We start from the raw sequence: 21,007 nt of genomic DNA, 5'->3' as shown, positions 1-21,007 counted from the left end.
AATCTCGTGCGAAAAAGCAATGACACGGGCCTGATTAAAACGTGATTTATTTCGTTTGATTTGTAGCACAGCTGTAGGACAGTTCGTTATGTTGACATCCGTGCCGTCAAAAAAGGTTGTTTGGGAATCGTCCCTTGTTGTGGTATCAAAATACGTAAACACAGCTGACAGCCAAAATACTGCCGGCTTTGCAGAATTTTAATAATTGTTGTATTTATCTAATTTAGTAAAGGGTTCGACCCAATTAATAGCATTCAACTGCGCTAAAAGTGTAATAAAACAGAATTTTCCAGCATTTTGCTACAAGGTGAGCTAGCTGCCATGTGTAGGAGCAGTACATTGCCCCTCCTAAACCAGGGATGTTTACATAATTATTCCACACGGTATCGTAATTCCTCGTTGTCCAAGCACACTACAGCTCTCAACTGCATTACAGCATGTCCCTCCTGGCACTGCGTCCACTACTAGTCAGACAGCGCAGCCTTTCCCTGTCGCTGCTACGATACACTCGACCGCTTCCCTCCCTGGTGTGCCGATACTCAACCGGAAATGCTCCCAACCACAGCTCGAAATCGCTCTCGGCCGGCAGCGACCGAACCGACGTATCGACCGATGTACGCCCAATTGGGGAGCGGGTGAAGGAAAACACGAAAACCGCCAGCTACATGGGCGTAATATTGCTCGGTGTCGGCGTCACCGGCATGCTGTTCTACGTCATCTTTTGGGAGCTGTTTTCCTCGGACAGCCCGAACAACATCTACTCGGAAGCGCTGGAGCGGGTGAAGGAAGAGCCCCGGGTAAAGGACGCACTCGGGGCACCGATCAAGGGCTACGGTGAGGAAACGCGCCGCGGACGGAGAACGCGTGTCGCCCACACGCAGTACGTGAAGGACGGGGTGGAGTACATTCGGATGCAGTTTCACGTGCAGGGCTTCCGGAACCGGGGCACGGTGCATCTGGAGAAGCGCAAAACCGACTCCGGTGGGTACGAGTATCGGTATCTGTTCGTGCAGCTAGACTACAACCCGCACAGTCCGATCATACTGGAGGACAACAGGCTGCAGCAGGACGCGATGCGTTCGGCCGGCAGTCCGATGCCGCAGCCTTTCCTCTGAAATCTGTCTCGGAACGAAATACATCCAACCATTGTGTGATACGAAGCGTTCGCGTGACTGCACTAGTTGTATTTATTCTTCCACGGCACCACTTCAACCGCACGCAGAAAGAAGCGTTCGAACAGATACTGCTTGCACTTCTCCGCCAACCACAGGGAAACGATCAGCAGGGGGAAATAGCTGCCCCAGAACTGGCACAGCTTCCACCACAGGGACGTTTTGTAGAGTAAGGCAACGGATGTACTTTCGTTCCCTCCAATTGCGACATCGACTTGCACACGTACCGTTCCCGAACCGTCCATCGTCCAGTCGGTATGTTGGGGTCGATATTCATAGTACGCCGGATTGGCTGCTTCTATCTGCGCTCGTATTACACGCGGTTGGAATCCATCCAGGGTGGTATTTTCGTTCGGATAGTACCGATCACTAAAGTGTGATTGTTGATGCCGCATAAAGAACGGACACTGCAGGGCGACCGTTTGCCTGGTGGCCATCAATCCACTGTGCACGATCGTGCCGGACAGGAACGTTCGTCCGGCAGGTGGTGGGACTTTTTCCAACGAAACAAATGCGGGAATAACGAACCGACACTGTGACTGCGAGGAGTGAGAAAGAAAACGTATAGGATATTAAGCAAATGATTAAAAAAAATCGTTTTATGATCTTACCGATACGGTTGCTTCCAGGAAAAAGTAAAACGTGTAAAACGACAACCGACTGGCCCGGTCGGGTGGGTTGAAGCTGATGCTGACGGAAAGATGGTCGAGTGTGTGGTCGTGATTCGTATCGGTGGGAATCACCTGTACGTCACTGCACGGATGTAGCTGTTCGGTGAGCGTGTTGTACGAAGGGAAGGAACTGCACGTTACAACCGAGGCGCTGGTAGCACGTCCCTCTTCGGGATCTTCCATTTCCGCCAGGAATAGATACGAGTACTGAAACGACATCTTGGGCTGTTCGTACACGGTGCGCTGTTGGTCCCACAGTTCGCCCTGCCTGATGGAAGACAGCAAGTAGTACGGCACAGCGAACGCAGCTAGGGTTAGCGCACACACGACGACCGTCGTTGTGGAGCAGAGCTGATTGCGGTATTGAATGTAAACGGATTTATTGTAAAAATTGAACAGCTTCATGATGCGTTTCGGTTTTTCCCTGCGGAAGATGTTTATTCGGTGCTTCTTTAGGATGTTTTGTTGCTGGTGTAACCATAGCAACGGTTTGAAAGCAAATCGCTCAAACGCTTGTGGCGACATCTGTGATATTTCGGTGGAACTATGCGTTTGAAAATGGTTAAAATCCGTTGTTCCGTGTTGTCTAATCTACGCTTTATTTTACAATTAATTGCACCAAGTAACATTTTTAGCAAACTTAACACAACACAATCTACAGAGTTTTATAGAAAATCTGAAAAAAAAACCACAAAACCCAACAGTTTCTTGGGCACCGTTGGGTACTTCAGTCTGTTTCGCGAGTGAACAACAACGACAGATTAATACTTACTTAAGCGTGTTGGGGCTTACAGCTAGCAAAGAACAAGAACAAGCACATCTCGGCAGTCTAATGCCACTCCCCTCAACAAACTACAAATGCATCAACACATCGTCCATCAACTCGGACGGCCAGGTAAAAAAGCCCCTTTCCCCCGCTTAACTGGCCTGAGCTGGCTTCTGCTGCTGGTCGTAGTACTCCTTTCGGAACTGCTTGTTCATCATGCCCCCGATCATGGTGCGGATCCACTCCGGGACCAGCTTCATCACGCCGTACTGTATGCCGTGCGACCAGTAGCCGGTAGTTTGCTTCGTTTTACCGAGCGTAAATGTGGCAAACTTGGCGTACATTTCTGCGTTTGGTATGAACAGTCCACCCTCCATAATCGTCGTAGAGAAGTTGTTCATCTGGAAGCAGGAAGGGAGAGAGAGAGAGAGGGGGAAAATTGGTGGTTAGTGAACGTATTGGCACTAAAAATGAAGGAGAGACAGGACAATATGTATGAACCGTCACTCAAATAACCATTGGAAAAGTATGGAAAAAAGTAAAATTAATTCGCAATTACTTCAGTCAAGTTACTCCGAGGGAAGGAATGAATTCTCGTAAAGATGTTCAAAGAGCTCAACATCGACTTTATGCCACCGTTCTGTAGTGTGTTGCACTACACGAAGAACGGTGCTTGCTGCATAATAATCGTCGTGTCGATCGAACGGAGCAGAATTCGCCACGAACGTTTAAGGTAAACTACTTCTCCTAGTGACGGGAGGCCATGTCGCGTGTAAGATACTATCGTTTGTGTAGCCTGAAGATGTTATTCAAGCTGTCGCTAGCAGTGGTTGGCCTGTGGGCATGCCAGTATTTTTAAACCAGAAGGCATACCTTATGGTTGGTTGTTTACTGCCGTTGCTAGAGTTTCTTCTAGCGATGTTTCCAGACACCTGGTAAACCTGTTTTGCGATTGTGGAGTCATATAAATGATCACAAGAACTCGTCGTCTACCAGAAAACGATCGAATGTTTGGTATCCCATTTTAGGTGGAGCGTGGAAAAACCAACATAGGTTCCGCTATTTCGAATGGGTTTGACCCAAATAGAATCGAATAATACCATTTAGTAATAAGAAAAACTACAGAAACATTTACATGACTGTAGGAAACTTAATCCAAGCTACATAGCATGCTGAATTTCTCTCTGTTATGATTTTGTTTTATGTTTTCTTTTTACACTTTGAAGAAATGCTTGATTTCTAACTGCTTCTAATACGTGTTTATTAAATTCGAATTTCCAAACGAAATTCTAAACACATCTGAAATTTCTCATATTTTTGTTCTATGAACTTTCATAACCGTCTCAATTTTCAAAAACAACAGTCTGCAAAAGTATTATCAAGCTTTGAAAGGCCATGAAATTCTCATAAACAATAAAACATCTAGGAATATATTCTTACTGTATAAGAACAATTAAAACAAAAAACCGGATAAGCTTAATAAAGCTTAACAAGACTTGCAATTTAATAGGAATAAGTACTAACCATCGATCAGTGCAATTTCGTTTGCTCACATAGTAATCCGAAATATCTCTCACCTCTGCGTTAGCAAAAACCCTGCAAATCGCGCCTGAAAGTAGAGCAGCAATTATGCCCACTTATCGATCGGAGCGAAATTGAAATGGATGATGGCAGCATAAGAGCTTGAACCACCTTGTCTATGATCAAAACCATTCAACACTCTAGCCGGACGGGCCAGCTGCTGCAACGTAAACTACAGCTACACATTCCCCGCTTGGATGATGCAACGGTTTCGAGCGTCACGGCCACCAACCGGCCACCGTTTTTGACCTCCCGACGAATGGACGGGGGCGCGGGCGTAAGGCGATTCGTTTGCATTAAAAATTACCACTACCGTGGCAAATATTTGTGAAATGTTGGACGAGGTTTGGGGTGTGTAAAAAAAATGAATTAAAAAAACAAAAACAAAAACCAGTTGCCCTTCACCGCGTAGCTTCAGTGGAAGCCGAAAAGCTCTGGCGAAGCTGAAATATTATCTAAATGGTGGCTGAAGGCAACGTCGTTTCATTCAGACAAGACGGGAGAGCAACTGCAGCAACTGATATAGTGTCTATGGAAATAGTTTCAAGTGCGCAAGGAGAAAGATTGCAGATTTAGAATCTGGTTTAGATTTTTAATCCCTTTAATCCGCAAAATAATTAATTAACATTCATTAAAAGTAAAAGTTAATTGAAACCACTAGAATTGATAAAAGAAGTTAAACAATAACAAATGAAACATTCTCTTCTTGAAGCACTTGAACATGTGAGTAGTGAAATTATAGGTGTAAATCAGCAAATCGTAAATTCATAAAACAAATATTTTAGTAAGTTTTATATTATTTAAAAGAATAATCAACCGGTAATAAAAAGAGATAAAACATCATATATTAGAAAATGTAACAAAACAAATGAAAAAAGGCGATGTAGCAATATAAAAAATAAAAGAACAATGAAAAATGATAGAGTAACATAACAAAATAAACAAACACAAACATTGAAAAAGAAACAAAAAAAAAGAGCTTAAAGCGAAGTGTTGTCTTTGTCTCAAGCATACATCATATGATCGCTATCAATCATATGAAAAAAGAGATCCATTTTCAAGGTTTAACTGCACATTACTCATGCATGTTAGCGACGATCGACCTCAATCCACGTTGCAACTTGCTCGTTGTGAAGCATCCAAACGAAGGTATGGTAAGCTACGTAAGATTGTACACGATCATCTGAACTGCATGCGACGATCGTTATCGATGTACACGATCTCCCACCATCATTTACTAGAGATCGATACCGATCAACAAACTATTGTAAAGTTCAGAACCATCGGAGATTTCACATTTGCAGGCAAGAGTTGAGGTATCAGCTGCTTCGTAATGATCGCCGAAATGATCCTCACCAATGCACGAAGCCAATTGTTCATTCAATCATTATTAACGCAAAAAAGTGCTTTCCGCATCACTGCGTTTTAATGTTGGCTGGTCAATCGGTCAAACGACGCTTAACTAAATTGCGCACATTGTTTACACCGTTTCGGACACACTTTTACGACCCTTTTCATTGCTATTTTATTACTATCGCAAGGTGAATTGCAGCAGGAAAAATGCCGGTCACGATTAACTTAAGGCATCCTTTCAGCAAGGCCGGGTTGGCAATTTTTCGCGCATTAAAACCCATCGCCAGCAATGCATCTGCATTACGATTTTCACAAATTGTTACGACTGCAAAACGCGGCATCGTCTGATTGCTGCCTTCCACTGCCACTATTTTGACGATCCGCTTGTGGCCTCCGGATGGTATTTCTCCCAGGCCCAGAACTTGTATTACTTCATCTGCTTCTTGAGGTTTGCGTCGTGGCATAGCGTCTCACGAACTGGCACCTGGTTGGCCTTGAGCAGGTGCCGCCGTCGTGCGATTCGAACGGGATTCGCGTGTGTGCTTGTGGAAATGTGGGGAAAAACTGGGTAAAGCGGTCCGGTTTAATACCGGACCTACCTCAAGAGACGACACGAGCTCTTGTTTGTTGAAGTTGCTGGAGAGCTGGGTTTTGAATCATTCATACAATGAACTCGATGGAACGGATTATTCCGGTGTAAGATCATTTCTAAATGATGTTTAGAACCGCATCGAAAAGGCCTTCAAAGTTGCCTCTTTCTGGAAACTGACATGGGACATCGAACACCCAAAAAGGGCATCACTATGAACACTTTAATTTCAAGACAGCAGAAAACAAATTGCTGGACAAGTGGCTTCAGGAGCTTGTCGTTATCTTCTGCAAATGATCGCCGCACTGCCTCGAATGAGTCTTGCATTGTGTGTCTTTGCCTGTCACAAACACAATCCATCGGTCGTTGGTTGTTGAAGCAGGGCCACAACTGTTAGCACACTATTAACGCGGCCACTGTTTGTCCTCCTTTCATTGCTAATATTGAAAAAACACACATTAGGGCAGCGGCGAGGCCGCACATAGCTACTCTCCTGCGCACTTTGCATATTCCGTGTGCTTGCTGAAGCCAATTTCCTATAACACCACACAGACACTTTGTGCAATTTGCTATCCTCACTGTCACTGTGCTGAACGATCACCGGATGGGTAAAGTGTTGCTCTTATGCTTTTGCTTGCAAAACTTTTAATCATATGCCTCATGTAAGGGGCTTAGTCACGCAGGTGATCAGATATTGCGGTTCACTGCACTCACTCGCTCAATCACTAATCAATGCCTTTACCGCTCATACACACACACACTGAGTCTAATGTTGCCGGCAACTTGTCGGCAAAAGTTCACGACTGTTTGGAAAAAAGTGGTTCCACTTGACACTTCAAGCCCTTTCGCTTCAGGCGAGTCTCTCTAGCCGCACGCCGTCTGCGTGATCAGAACTTGACACTCGACATCGCACGGAGGACACTCACTAGACGTGTGAGACCCGCGATCAGCTTACCTTGGTCGTTACAAACATGGGGCTCACTAGCTGGCAGGTGATACCGAACGGTTCCAGCTCTTGCTGCATCGCGAGGGTGAAGTTGTGGATGTAAGCCTACGTCAGCCAGCGACCGACAAAGGGAGAAGTTGTTCAAGCAAAAGAAAGCATTAGGCAATGACATTTCGATGTCCCGTGGTGGGCAGGATGCCGTCCAACAGTTACCTTGGTTGCCGCATAAACCGTCATATACGGTAATGGTTGAAGCTCGCTACCGGACGAGATGTTAACGATCGCACCCTGGCCGCGTTTCTTCATGCCCGGGAGGACCGTGCGCGTCAGCATCGTTACCGCACCGACGTTGATGTTGATCAGCTGCCACAGCTTGTCCTCGGGAATGTGATCAAGATCGTCCGGGTAGTCCACGTTCGCGCCAACGTTGTTTACTGTACGGACGGGGCAAAACAAAAACAAAAACGAAGTTAGCTAGTCGCCCAGAACCAGTCACTTCAAGTGTGCGCCGGTTTGCGCAAATGCGGCAAACGTTCTAACGCCATTAAAATGTAGAGTGCACGCCGGGAGTAGAATGCGCGATGTGGATGCAGATTTGCATTTTGCACATTCAACATTCGAACCATTCTAAACGCTGCCCACCTTGGGGTGCATTAGTGACGGAGTGCGCCAGCTGCTTACCTAGAATGCCAACCGGCACCGATTCGAGCTCCCTGCGCAGGTGATCGTAGATCTCGCGCCCGCTGCTAAAGTCGACCGCGATCCATTTGGTCTTCACCGAGTACTTGGACTCGATTTCGGCCGCCACCGCGACCAGCTTGTCGGTGGAGCGTGAGACTAGCACGACGTTGAGGCCACGGCTCGCCAGCTGGAAAGCGTACTGCTTGCCGATGCCATCGGTCGAGCCGGTAATGACTGTGTGCGTGTTTGGAATGTAAAATGGAGAAAAAGGATGGAAATTAAATTTAAAATGCAATGCACCGGCGGGTCATGGTGATCACTGGAACTTCCGGCACCGCACAACACATACCGGCCCATTTTCCATACCGCTCGGTAAGCGTTTTGTGTTCCGCCGGGGCAAAGTAGGGAGCCAGCAGGGCGACACCAATTTGTGCCAACGATTTTAGATTATCGTACATCCACCAGGCCAATGCCCACACGCCTATCAACGCCAGCCCCCACAGGGCAAGCTGGGACGCTATCAGCATGATTATCGGGTCTGCTCGATGTTACGTCGGTTTGATAGTGCTCTTATCTGCTGGCACTGCACTTAGCCGGCCACTAAAGCTGCCCGTTGATTGAGTTCACTTAAACCGTGACACTGTTAACGGCGCACGCAATGGGCGCCGAGGTCGAGGGTCGTACGCGCGCACCAAACTGTCCGCCGGAACGTCATGGACGCACGAACTGTACCGGCCACAAACGATTTGCTCTACAAAGATATCACGCACTGAATGTAATGCCCCACTGCTTTTAAGCAAACCCTGGGGGCATCTAGGCTCACTGCTGAGGGAAGTCGGCACCGTTTTAACACTTGGAGGATCTCACACACACACACAGCACCGTCCGCGACCCGTTGGTTCCGACTCGTTCGAAGTTCAGCGTAGAACTGAAGCGTCGCTAGCTGTTGGAGCAGTCGTGCGATCGTGCTTGGGGTGGATTCGGCTTGTGCGGCCTTTGCGGCGAATGCGGTTCGGCTACAGCACACTCCGTTCGTCGCTCTACGCGCGTGACCTTTTACTAGGTTTCGGGGTTGGTTTCGAGCGTAATCAGAGAAGGGTTTTTTTTTCGGTGCCCGAACAGAGCACGTAAAGTTGTGTGTGTTTTGGCGTACTTGTATGGATTCCACCAAAGAAATGTTTGTTGTTCGAGATGCTTGTGATGAGATCGCTTCACATAGATCATCGAAATTATAGCAGGAAGGTCTTGGTAAACAAAAATCTATCGAGCTCTGTCGAGCTAATAATTGTGTGGCATGTGTTGGTTATATCCGTACCGTCTTCGTGAAAGGATGATTCTCCGTAGATTGATTGGCAATGGGCTACAGATTCTGATACATGTATACTTGTATGCTTTAAATAATAACATTATGCGTTTGTAGTGGTGCGGTCCCGTGGTACAGTCGTCAACTCGAACGACTCAATAACATGCCCGTCATGGGTTCAAGCCCAGAATGGACCGCCCCCCCCCGTAACAACGATTGATTATCCGGGTACGTGATAATGAATTAAGTCTCGAAAGCCTGTATATGCCGGCATGTCCGCGTAGGACGTTACGCCAAATAGAAGAAGAAGAAGAAGAAGCGTTTGTAGTAGATACTAAATTCCAAACATTATTTGTAGCTGTGTATGGATCAAACAATAGAAAAGAGCCCTAAAAAAATTCATTTCTTACAAAAAATACCAAATGAATAAAATCGATTAAAAAGTAATACAGAACAAAAGCCAAAATGACTTTTTAATAAATGATTTAAATTTTAGAAGAAAAAAACATACGCTAAACGAAAGTAAAAGAAACAGTTACAAGTAAAAACAAAGAAAAACCGCAATAGCAAAACTAAATAAAACCATAATGAACCAGAGGAATAATTAAAAAATATTACAAAAATTAAAATTAAGCAAAATACGAAACATTTCAATCCAATTAATGAACACAAGAATATGTGATAAATATAATGGGTTCTAGTGTCGTAAATCTGGCTTATCTTTTATATATGTGTCTATTTACCTTTTTTTCGATTAATTATACGATTTATTGCTTTTGTAACAGTAACCCAATTGTGAGATTATTATGAACATAGGAAAGACTCTTTTCATTTTACTGTTGCTTCATATTTTTACACGTGTTGGCCTAAACAATATAGAAATTATTTTGAATCTTCCAGGCCACTTTTACATAAGAATATGAACATCAAGAATTTGAAAATTCATAAAAATAAATAAAATAAAAATAAAAATAAAATAAAAATTTAAAACAATCAGATTTGAGCTAGTATCAATAATATCGTAAATGAAAGATTTAAAGCTCTTGTCGCTTGCCAGAACGAAATCATACGAGCTTATGTTTATGCTGAAACAGGAAAATATAACTAAAAGTCTGGTGTAAAATGTAATAAACATAGGTATAATCTTAATAGTTAAGCTAAATGCATTCGACAAGATAGCCAAAATATTGGTCTTGAATAGATTTATTGGACTAGTAGTAGTATGACTACTACTGAGTCATACTATTGAAAAGGGTTTATAGGACTTTAGAAGATAGTAAAACATTCACTGGAAAATGGTTGCAAAGGACATAAATATACAAAAAAAGAAATAAAATGATGTTTACAAAATCGATGCAAGTCTTTTATCTCTTTCCTTGCCTGGTCGTATTTTTCGTAAACATTGCCTAACTTTCCTTTCACCTTATCCAAACCGGCCTTGGACTATCATCGCCTAGCCAAACTACGAGTGCACCGGCTTAACACATCGAGCGCAGCTCAAGATGTTTGGTTCGCACCGGGTGATGTCACACACTGCCGCATGGTCAGCTTCATGTTTCGGGGCGCTTTTGACAAAACGGTGTCACAATCACGGTGCATTTGTTGTCCCTCAGCGAAGAGGAAAGGCGGTAGCTTACCCGTCAAACTGGAAGAAACGACCGAAAGCTTTTGCAACCATTTTCTGGCAGCTAAGTAGCTGAAATGGTTTCGCATTCATCCGCCCGCTGCATTTGCAGTTGGGTTCGGGTCGTTGGGCCGTTCGAGGCTTGTGCAGAATCTGTCCTTCGCTTTCCCACCCCAAAGAAGTTGATTGTATTTATATCATAGCTAATGGAGCGTAAGGACTGCAAGCGGTGGGGTAGAAGGGAAATTTTTAATTAAAATTCGGTTACATAAAGCATTGATTGGCGTTGAAAGTTAATCAACTCAAATGCAACAACACGTAGCTATTTGTAATCTTCTACATGGCTGTCGTATTATTAGTTTCTGCTCGAAGCGTGCAGCTTAGGTCTTCTTAAGTGGCCTTCAATTTAGAGGTCTTTAGGTTAAAATAACGGGGTTGCATTATAGCTGAAGCTGCCAACTGTTTTCCATTAGCAGATAATTTCTTTCTATTTAGCAAAATGCCAAAAACGACACTCGTGAGAGCATTGCAAAGGTGGCAGCATCACAATAATAATTATCTAAATCTCATGCGAGCTTGACACAATAGAATTATGCAGTACCGGGCAAGGAGGAAGCACAAATTTTCGATGGACAATTCATCTAGTAGTGTGCTAGCTTGATGTTGCAGTACGTCCGGCTAGTGTTGAGGAAGTGTGTTTACTATTCCTGCAGTTGCCGGCTAGATGCAGCGAATTATAGCGTGCTTCACGATAAAGGTCAGGTTGGTGCATGCTAATTAATTAATTATATTTTTCCCACGCGATTGTGAAGCTGTAGAGGAAACGATTGGAGAAGTGTGGTCAGAGGAGGGAGGAAGGAGTTAAGTTTATTATTATATTAGTTATTCGTCAATATGTAGCTATAAGCTGCCGAGTGACGTGAGAACAGTGGCCAATTTTGGACAAAACTATGCAAAAATTAACAATGGTTTGAAGTAAAACCAAGGGAATAAAATTAATGATTTTTGTATGTAGTATAAAAATTGACATTTCATAATATAGTGTACTAAACATGGATATTTGATATATTAAAAATAAAACAAAATGAGTTCTACATCAGAGTTTGTTACGAATTACCTGTGGCAAATCATAAATTACACTTCTTCAGCACATGTACATCAACCGAACCTCGCCAATATAAAGACAAAAAACATAACAGTTCATCCATGTGAAGCTGCAGCAATCTGAAGCAGTTGAGTTGAAGCTCGGAAAATCAATTATGCCTGATTGCGGACCAAGGCTTACGTTAGCTTGTAACCGATCGAACCTCGAGCAACGCTAAGAGCTGCCGCAGGATGTTGCAATCCATGCCTAGACACTATGGTTCTCTTGAACACTGTGGAAATACAAAAAAAGCTACAAAAGCAATCGATGCAAGATGATCTTCTCCCGTGCCCAGGTATGTCTCCCCTCTACGCTAGATCGATGTGTGTATGTGTGCTCTATGGATAACAGATGCAAACAGCGTTTCTTCAGCATCATCGGTGGTGGTTTACGTCGAGCACTATAATCTGTTTAATTGCCATCTGCTGCATGCACGCTTGGGTTGAAGGTTAGGCGAACTGGAACTGTTGATCGTGTTGGAAGGCATAGATAGAGAGCAGAAAAACAAATTTTCGAGCTGCAGCTGAACGTGGGGCAGCGGTGGAGTGAGCATTAGCCGGGGAAACCGAACACACCGATGCCTTTTCCCTATCTTGAGGTGTAGATTGTTACAACCTGATCGTCATGGTACGATCACAGCATTGGTGGACTGTCACACGCCTTACTTTGTTGCTTTAGGTTTTCCCTCGCAAGGCGTTGAAGGTCGATCGTGTGGAGAAAAAGCCTGGTAGCTATTGGCTGTATAAGAACAATTTGTGACGCTTTCGTTCAAAACATGAAACACGAAACACCCCGCCCAGAGATGCATATCAACCTAGTGTCATCATAATTAAATATCATTTAACCTCGTTTCGGTTCGCAAGAACGTGATCGGACAAGATCTTTTCGATGGGTTCGCGTGGTCTAAATCTAAATCTGAAGCTTTCGATTCATGCAACCTTGAAGTAACTGCTGATGATTCACGTTAATAGGAGAGGATTTTCGTCTCTTCCGATTGATATCAAATTATCATTAATTAGATGATGATGCTGTTGTTTCATTAATGAACACTTTAATGGAAAGACTCCTGCCGGTGCACTGACGTCAGTGCACAATGGGCATTTGCCGGGATGAAATTCAAAAAATCAACTTTGTAATAGCGCAATTCCAAATAATAGGTTTTAATACTAAGGGTTAAACTAAGAAAAATACCAAATATGAGCTCTTTATCTGTTCTGGTTCTCTAGAAAAGACCTCTCAAAGTCGAGATTTGTTAAAAAAAACGCAAAAAAATCTTCACTTTTTTGGAAAATTTTGAACCTTTGTAACTTTTTCAAATATGAACCGATTTTGATAAGTTTAGACATTTCATAAAGGATATTTAGTCAGCTTTATAAACACATGAAAAATTTTGAGTTGAGTTAATTTTATGCAAAAATATACGATAATAACTGAAGAAACCTCCTGAAAATTTTCATCATTTAAATTTTTGACTTAATGCCATTATAAAAGTGGCGTAGAGTGGCGTTGTCTCATATATGTCACATCATAGTGTAATATATATACTATCAATCTGTGAAGAAATATTCTGCGAAAGTTTGCGAACGCGAATTTTATTGAAGTTTTTTCACATCAACTTTTTCTAAAAACAGACACATGCGTAACTAGGCGGCTCCATAGGTGCCTAGTGTAGCGTATTTCGTGTATTCTACAAAAATATATTCTACGTGCTTTTGATCAACTTTCATTTCAATTACGAAGCTGTGTATCTTAGTTTCAGCTCATGTACTTATCTAATACTAACTAACGATGTTTATGAGCCTGGAATGACGATAACGGAACTGACTTCACTTTTTAAGTGTTCGGAATGCGTTCAACAATAACAATATATAAATGTTCTGTTCGTTATCTAATGTAATGTATTGTAAACAAATTTTGACTCGAGAGGGCTTCATAGTCCATCGATTAATAAACTAAACTAAACTAAACTAAACTAAACTAAACTAATATATAAATTTCTATTCTAACCTAACTTTATCATTAAATATAATGAAGCAAATCAGAACCAAATACCTTTTGGTCCTACTGTAGATTATAGAAGGATATAAAGAAAATAATTCTTAAATTATACGCATAACAGGAAAACGTTATGAATGCAGTAGCATCTATTGGCGTTTTGGGAGAAGAAACTCCCAAAACTCATGACAAACTAAATATAAGGATAGAGGGGAGATGCTACAAAGAATATTTTGCAAGAAAGAAAATGCATCCAGAAGGACATTTTGTATAATGAGCTGTATTCCTCTGATTCGTTAACCAGTTCAATATCAGTAGCTACACGCACTAAAACAAAGACAGGGTTTAACTTTACAAATGAAGTAAATACTTAGTTTGTAGCTATCGTTGAATTCTGATTTTTTTGGATAATTGTAAAACTAAGAACATCGGATTTTTAGTTTTATTATCCCTTCTGAAGGCAGTACAGGACTTGAAAAATTATTGGATGAATATTCAAAGACAAATAATATGTGCTGCTTTTCATTACGAATTTGGGAACTACTTTATTTCAATGTACCTGTTCTATCTAAACATTTAAATGCCTTTATTCATGTCTTTAGAAATGTGAACTAGACGTCAGGAGCTTGTAATAGTATCCACCTAAGTTGTGTATGTAAATTTTTTAATATTTGTACTACCTGTGAGTAAAAGTGACGAGAATTAGCTACAATTGTCCTATACAAAGCAGAAAAAATTATCTTATTCAAAATTATTATGTTTTGTTTATATTTTATTATTATTATTATTTATTTAATCTTCATTATCGAACATTACAGTTTATTTTAAAATGATTTATACTATTAGCAACAAATAATACAAGAAAAAAAACACACAAAATTGATAAAACTAAGCAAAGATCCCTTAAAACACTATTTTATGTAGCGCCACCTGGTGGTATGGATGCGAACTACAAATAAAATGTTATTTACTTTCATAATACTTTACTACAAACGATAAAAACTAACAATTTCTGCAAAAATAATTTTATCCCGCAATTTGTTCTAAACTGCCCATTGTGCAGTGAAGCGTGTTGCATAACATTAGTTCATCTTGCAGGGTTTCATTTTCTGGATGCTTTGCGCAATCTATTGTTTTATTGTTATGACATATTATTAGATTATGCCAGAAAGAGTTCAGAACGCGTGCCAACAGCATCGCAGAGCAACCCTGTTGTTGGATATTTCGCACCTGTTTTTTCTCCATTAAAAAGCGACGTGCTTGAATTGCTTGGATCGCGTAAACATGCAGATCAAACAGCGGAGGAGTAAGAAACCAAAAAGGACGGCATGAGGCATCTGTGTGCAGAACAAGTGTGAGTAAGTGGACTTAAAAATGAGTGGACGAAAACATTCCAAAAACACTATCATTAGGTAATTTTTTGTTGTGTTCGGTTCCTCCATAAATCCACAACAAGAACAGTTGAAGACAAGCAATTCAAGACTTGCAGTCGACTATGTATAACTTAACAACTCAACTTATTGCTTTCAAAAAACACTGATTCGGGTTACCTATCACACATCACCAAGCTGACGCTTATTTCAATAAGTGAGTATGCGTCGGTTTTAGGAAATACCATTACTCAAAATAGATTCCAGTACGATGTCTATCATCTAAGTCGTCTAGGATGTTTATACTAAGAAAGGATCAACACTAAATGAATGCTCGATTATATTGTTTTTCTGTTTTCAAAACTCTAATAGTCTTAAAGACAAGATGTATAAGGTTATTTGTCATGTTGATATTTATGACATCCTGAAGAAAGGACAATTCAGAGGGACGTTCATAGGAAAGAATGCAACAGATGAAAGTTACCAAACAGCACCAAATACCTAGGGACCATCTACGTAATAATTATTATATTTCGATCCACAATCCACAGATATATAAGAGGCTCATTCTTGTTCTTATTCCTTATATAATGCGGTCATGCCGAGCTGTATAGGCTATTACACTTTAATGGGCGACTTCTGGCTGCGTCCATCTATAGCGTTAGATTCGCTGTTTAATTTCAGGATGCGATTTGGAAAGAAATTGAACCTGTCCAGGTCTAAAGGAGCCGGTGAGTCTATAAAGTAGGCCATCCGACTGTCTTTTCAACTATGCTTTAACAAGATCTACATTAGCAGTGCATTTGGTTCGCGTGTCTTTATAAAAACATAACAATAACAACATCCCTTCATTTATCACTTCCTTCCTTGGTGTGCACTTTACAATCCTTCCTGATGGTTCTAGCGGTATGATAAAACATTTAAAGAATGTACACGGTAGAACGATCACGAATAAACACTTCTTCTAATGAGTATAAAAAAAGTTAAAATACAACCCATGCGTAATGGTCTATTGAACGCGCTTTGCTTACGCAGCGCGGAACTCTCATCGTATGTGCGTACATGGCATCAGCTCCAGCCACGGAAGAAGTGTGCAATGGATCCCCCAGCGAACGACTGCATACGCCCAGGGTCAAGTTCGTGTGTCTTTGGTAAGGGGATTTAACTTCAGTTCCGCATGTGTCTTCTTTGCTTTGTACCTGGTGCGGTCTTCTCCATGATGTGTAAGAAATTAGGAACCCCACTACACAGCTTTGCGAAATTAAACGCTTCTCTCATTCACATCTTCGACGGCTGTGCGAAACTCAAATCCGCGACTAGGAACAGCAGCAAATAGCAAAAATGGGGTAATAAATTGCTTGTTTATTAAGCATAAGGTCTAAGGTCCAAGCGTTTGGAAGTGATCGTGTGGAACTAATGGCGCCACAGTGCTGCCATGACAGTGAAGCCAGAGAGGGTCACCAGCGCCCTGGGCAGTTGGCAGGTTTTGTCCCACAGCCAGGCATGGAATGTTTACATTGTAAAAGGTACACGTTACCAGCGGCCAACAGTTCGTAGCAGTTCGGTTCCCCGTTTGTTCATGAATACCCTTGAGAAATGAACCATCCATACGGTGAAGCCGATCGGACGCTCACACAATGCAAACGCTCGTTTGTTGTATTGTTTGCTGTGTAGTAAGCTATTACGTGAATGCATTTTCACTCTCGTTTGCCATTGCCATTGATCTTCAAAATACGTTCGTAAAGCGGCGCCGGTATAAAACGACCCTCAAGACGGAACAGCACACGCACACCGATTGCCGGGCTACCGGATTGAAGAGCAGCAATGCTGTCGATGACTACAAGGCCATCCCTAGGTGGGGATCCGTCCTTGGCTGGAGTCAGTGTGTCACGAGTAATTAAGGGCGGGCGAGTGTGCGTGTGAGTGTGTAGATGCAATTTTTCTGCTTTGGTTGTGCAGCGGAGCATGTTGTGCTTCCTAAAATGATGCACGGTCGGCTATCGCGTTGAAAGAACGATGATGATTGACGCAGCATGACGCACAGACGCAAGTGGAGCAAATAAGGGCGTAGAGTGCTTTGATTGCCTTTTTTTCTAAAACCCCTAGTGATCGCGATCGTAGGAATGCTGCAGTGGTGTCGCTAAAGGAATGTATGGTATCGATCACGATGTGGTCTGAAACAGGGGTTTGTAATTATTGGCGATAATTGGAATGATGAGTGAATGGTTTTTGCTAATTTATGTTTTTTTTTATTATCGTTTAAAGATAGCATGTTTCGATTTTTTCGTAAAATAGAAGTGTTTTACTTTACTTTACTCGGACAGTTTTTAAAAATTTGAACATGCATTTTTGCGTCGAACATTTATGTGAGTATTGTTTGTTTTCTTGGCTTAGCCTTTTTTAACCCATGTTTTTTCAAAAGTTTTTTTGTTTTCAAGTTTTTTGGGAAAATGTAAAAAAGGTGATGTTTTATGCGTGCATTTGCATTTTGTAACAAATACAAAATTATTTTGTTTTTTTTTTCATAAAAATAATAAAATAAAATACAACAGGGCTATGCTATGCTCGGGAGTTGGATTTACAAACTAACTATTTTTTTGTAACTCTTCACACCTTCAAGACGAAGATCGTTTTACAGTTATAAATTGTTTGTAACGCACAGCATAATCTTTAAAACATAACCTTAAAATGTACATAATTTTTAAACATACATTTATTGAAAATTAAAATCATAGGAAATTTTATTCATAATATATGTCTGCTAACCTTAAACGATATTTAAGTATAAAATTAAATTGAAGTAAAATATATAATTTGTCATTCAGCATCCCATAGTGCTATGAGGAATAGTTCATAACGTCTAATTTAAAATTAGTTGAAATATTTCAGTGTGATGAAATATTTTGAAATAATTCAGAAAATTTCAGAAAGCGTTACAAAGTTTTGGGACAAGATGATTTGAAAGCACCGCTTAAAAAGAATTCTACCGTTACATGACTTTTTCTAGTTTCTACGCTTAACTATTCATGTTATTTATAATTTAGAGCGCAAGACAACATATTGAGACTATGTAAACTTGAAGAACTTGATTTAATTTTCATTACCAGAATACAACAGCGCATTTGTTATTGAAGAAGACTGGCAGATTATAAAATGTAACGTGACAACCACATCAAACAAATGACCTTTCAAAGTGTATCTTCGTAAATGCTAATTCAATAAATCCACAAAACAAATCCATCAATGGAATAGCTAATGCGAAACAATAACAAGTTAAGCAGCTTTCTACCATGCGCCTGCACCATACTCGAAGGGGAGAGAAAATGTTTCCACATAAACAGATTTTCTTTTTGCACGAGGGTTCGATTTTTCAGTATGGCCAATTTTCCCTCCACCAACACTCACGACTTTGTTTTGCCAACTCATCTAGATGGGCAAACCAACCCGAGCCAGGCCATCCCAAAAATTTGCTGGACACGGCACAATTTATGCATACATTATTGGCATAAATGTTTTATCTTCGGATTTTCGGTTTCGTTTTAGGATTTTTTTGTGGGCTGGGACATTTTGAAACTCGTACTGGACGGAGTAAAAGACGGAAAGATTACCACAGGAAGCAGGGCTGGCTGCCTGTACCCACCATACCCAAATAAAGGTGAATGATGATGAAGAAGATATCGGATCGTTTAGAGATTCGGTGATGCTGGTGTACAGTTGGTTTTTGTTTTGTCATACCACACCAGTATTACCATCCCACTCTCCCACTTTTTGTGAATGTTTTTATTTATTTATTTACGAGAAAAGGGTTTCCGCAGGAGAACCGTCCGTCCATGCATGGAACTGTTGGATATTTTTGCAAATTAAGCTGGACATTCTTAAGTTTTCCACGATTGGTGCTGCAACGAGAATGGGGAGAGGGCGGGTTCTTTTATCCTTTTCCCTTACCATTACCATCTCTATCGGCAATTTCGATGCTGGGATGTTTTTATTCATATATCATTGGGTTCGTTTTTTTTCTCTCTCTGTATTTTGGGGTTATGTGATCCGAACGAAACAGAGAGAACGTAAGGCTGGTGGTCACTGTTGGGTCCCGTTTTCGGGATAGAACGAACCTGTCGGACTGTCGCATACCATTGACCATCGCAATCAGGACGATGAAAAATGCGATTAGACTTGTAAAATTTATGCTAATGTTGTTAAGCGGTATGGTGGTCTGAAGTTTGGTCATCGGGGACCAAATACTCGTTGAAACATGCTGAGTAAGCAATATCCGAGCTTGATATGGGTTTTGTAAAAATAACTGATAGAAGAACAAAAAAAACGCAATAGCAACGGAATAGAAACAGGACACAAGTTTGTGGGGTTTGTGCTTTGTTGTTCCGTTGTATCTGGCTTACAGACAATAGAAATGAGAAGGATAATAAATGAATCCGTTGTTATCTGTCATAACGGTTGGATGGGGCAGGGGATGTGAATTTTTTATTAAATTTATTTATAACAAAGATGGATTACCATATGAAATCATGAATATGAAACGCAGTCAGCTTTTCCTTCTCTTTGGCTTTTCCCTCATATGAAGGCTTCCGATGGGGTTGAGATAATTTGTAGGATCAGGCGAAAGGATCAATCTCAACAAGTGCAGAATAATGATGACTGAGTCGGTGGTTTCTTTATTGATTAATTCAAAGCTAAATTCATTTTTCACGAACAGTATTGTGTTTTAGAATGATAACACGCCCATAATTTAAAATTATTTCTGTTTAAATAATTAAAATTTCATTTTAATTTTATATGACATCCTCAGCGCGTTAGGATGAATGAAATCCATTCGTCGCTCGCGGTTTGCGTTGCTGAAGCTACAAAAATCCTGTATAACATATTGTTTCTTACAAGAATAAATGGTGCTCTTTCTGACAGTTTAGCCTAAGAGCTGCTTGTCCATCAGTTCACTCAGCTCTGCCCATGTTCGAAGTAAATCGAATAGCTGCAGTACCAAAACCTTGTGAACACGCAAAAAGCTTCTCTATTTCATTTTCTTCAGGAGTAGAATTTCACAACAATTTTTTTCCCTGCGAGCATCCTTTTGAGGTCTGAGAACAAGAAAAAGTCGCTGGGGGCCAGATCTGGAGAATACGGTGGGTGGGGAAGCAATTCGAAGCCCAATTCATGAATTTTTGCCATCGTTCTCAATGACGTGTGGCACGGTGCGTTGTCTTTTTTTCCATTTTTTCACAATAACAAAAGTTGCTTGACAAAAGACGCTCTGTCTCACAAACTAATTGACATACAGACGTCAAATTTTGACACGAATCATTTGAAGGTTGGTACTATATAAAAATAATATGCATTTAATACGAGCGGCGCCATCTATGTGTCAGACCGGGGACTTATCAGCCAACCTGTTATTCTGAATATTAAAAAGAAGTATGCAGATTGCAGTTCTATTTTGAATAAAATTCAATATTATTCGATATGGTTTTGATTCAAATTACAAAGTCTATTCATCAATCATTCATTCTTCTGCTCCGCTGGTTTCCTATTGGACTGACAGGACGGCTAGTTTATCGGCACCAGGATTTGAATACTTTTTTCCCTCTTGTATTCAACGTAGTGTGTCTGTTAGATTCCGATGTACTCCATTTGGCCCAGATCGCTGAAATGGGAATTTATGATAAAATTGCGCGGGAGTCGGTTTGTATCAAAACTGCTAAGCATACAGGTACGGTAATGAACAGATATTCGTATTTTCCTGTGATTTTAAGTTAAAAATAAAAAAAAATCCAATTTAAAATTAACTAAAATCTGAATATGG

General features: G+C 41.2%; 3 protein-coding genes across 3 annotated transcripts; 1 reads left to right on the top strand and 2 right to left on the bottom strand.

The window, feature by feature from the left end:
- Nucleotides 1–136: 136 nt before the first annotated feature.
- On the top strand, nt 137–1,177 carry LOC120958931 (mitochondrial import inner membrane translocase subunit Tim21). The gene is made up of 2 exons (XM_040382017.2): nt 137–307; nt 437–1,177. The coding sequence occupies exon 2, from the start codon at nt 438–440 to the stop codon at nt 1,113–1,115; it is 678 nt and encodes a 225-aa protein (XP_040237951.1). The 5' UTR covers nt 137–307; nt 437; the 3' UTR covers nt 1,116–1,177.
- Nucleotides 1,178–2,296, bottom strand: LOC120958930 (transmembrane protein 231). The gene is made up of 2 exons (XM_040382016.2): nt 1,784–2,296; nt 1,178–1,711 (listed from the first exon to the last, which is right to left on the bottom strand). Exons 1-2 carry the CDS (start codon nt 2,246–2,248, stop codon nt 1,178–1,180), a joined length of 999 nt encoding a protein of 332 aa, XP_040237950.2. The 5' UTR covers nt 2,249–2,296.
- A 119-nt stretch (nt 2,297–2,415) lies between these two features.
- On the bottom strand, nt 2,416–8,758 carry LOC120958869 (inactive hydroxysteroid dehydrogenase-like protein 1). The gene is made up of 5 exons (XM_040381937.2): nt 8,109–8,758; nt 7,760–7,993; nt 7,292–7,512; nt 7,088–7,183; nt 2,416–3,010 (listed from the first exon to the last, which is right to left on the bottom strand). The coding sequence occupies exons 1-5, from the start codon at nt 8,284–8,286 to the stop codon at nt 2,762–2,764; spliced, it is 978 nt and encodes a 325-aa protein (XP_040237871.2). The 5' UTR covers nt 8,287–8,758; the 3' UTR covers nt 2,416–2,761.
- Nucleotides 8,759–21,007: the final 12,249 nt, after the last annotated feature.

The sequence above is a fragment of the Anopheles coluzzii genome, chromosome 3 (genome assembly GCF_943734685.1).
Source record: "Anopheles coluzzii chromosome 3, AcolN3, whole genome shotgun sequence".
Classification (NCBI taxonomy): Eukaryota; Metazoa; Arthropoda; class Insecta; order Diptera; family Culicidae; genus Anopheles; species Anopheles coluzzii.
This window is presented reverse-complemented; position numbering and strand designations above follow the sequence as displayed.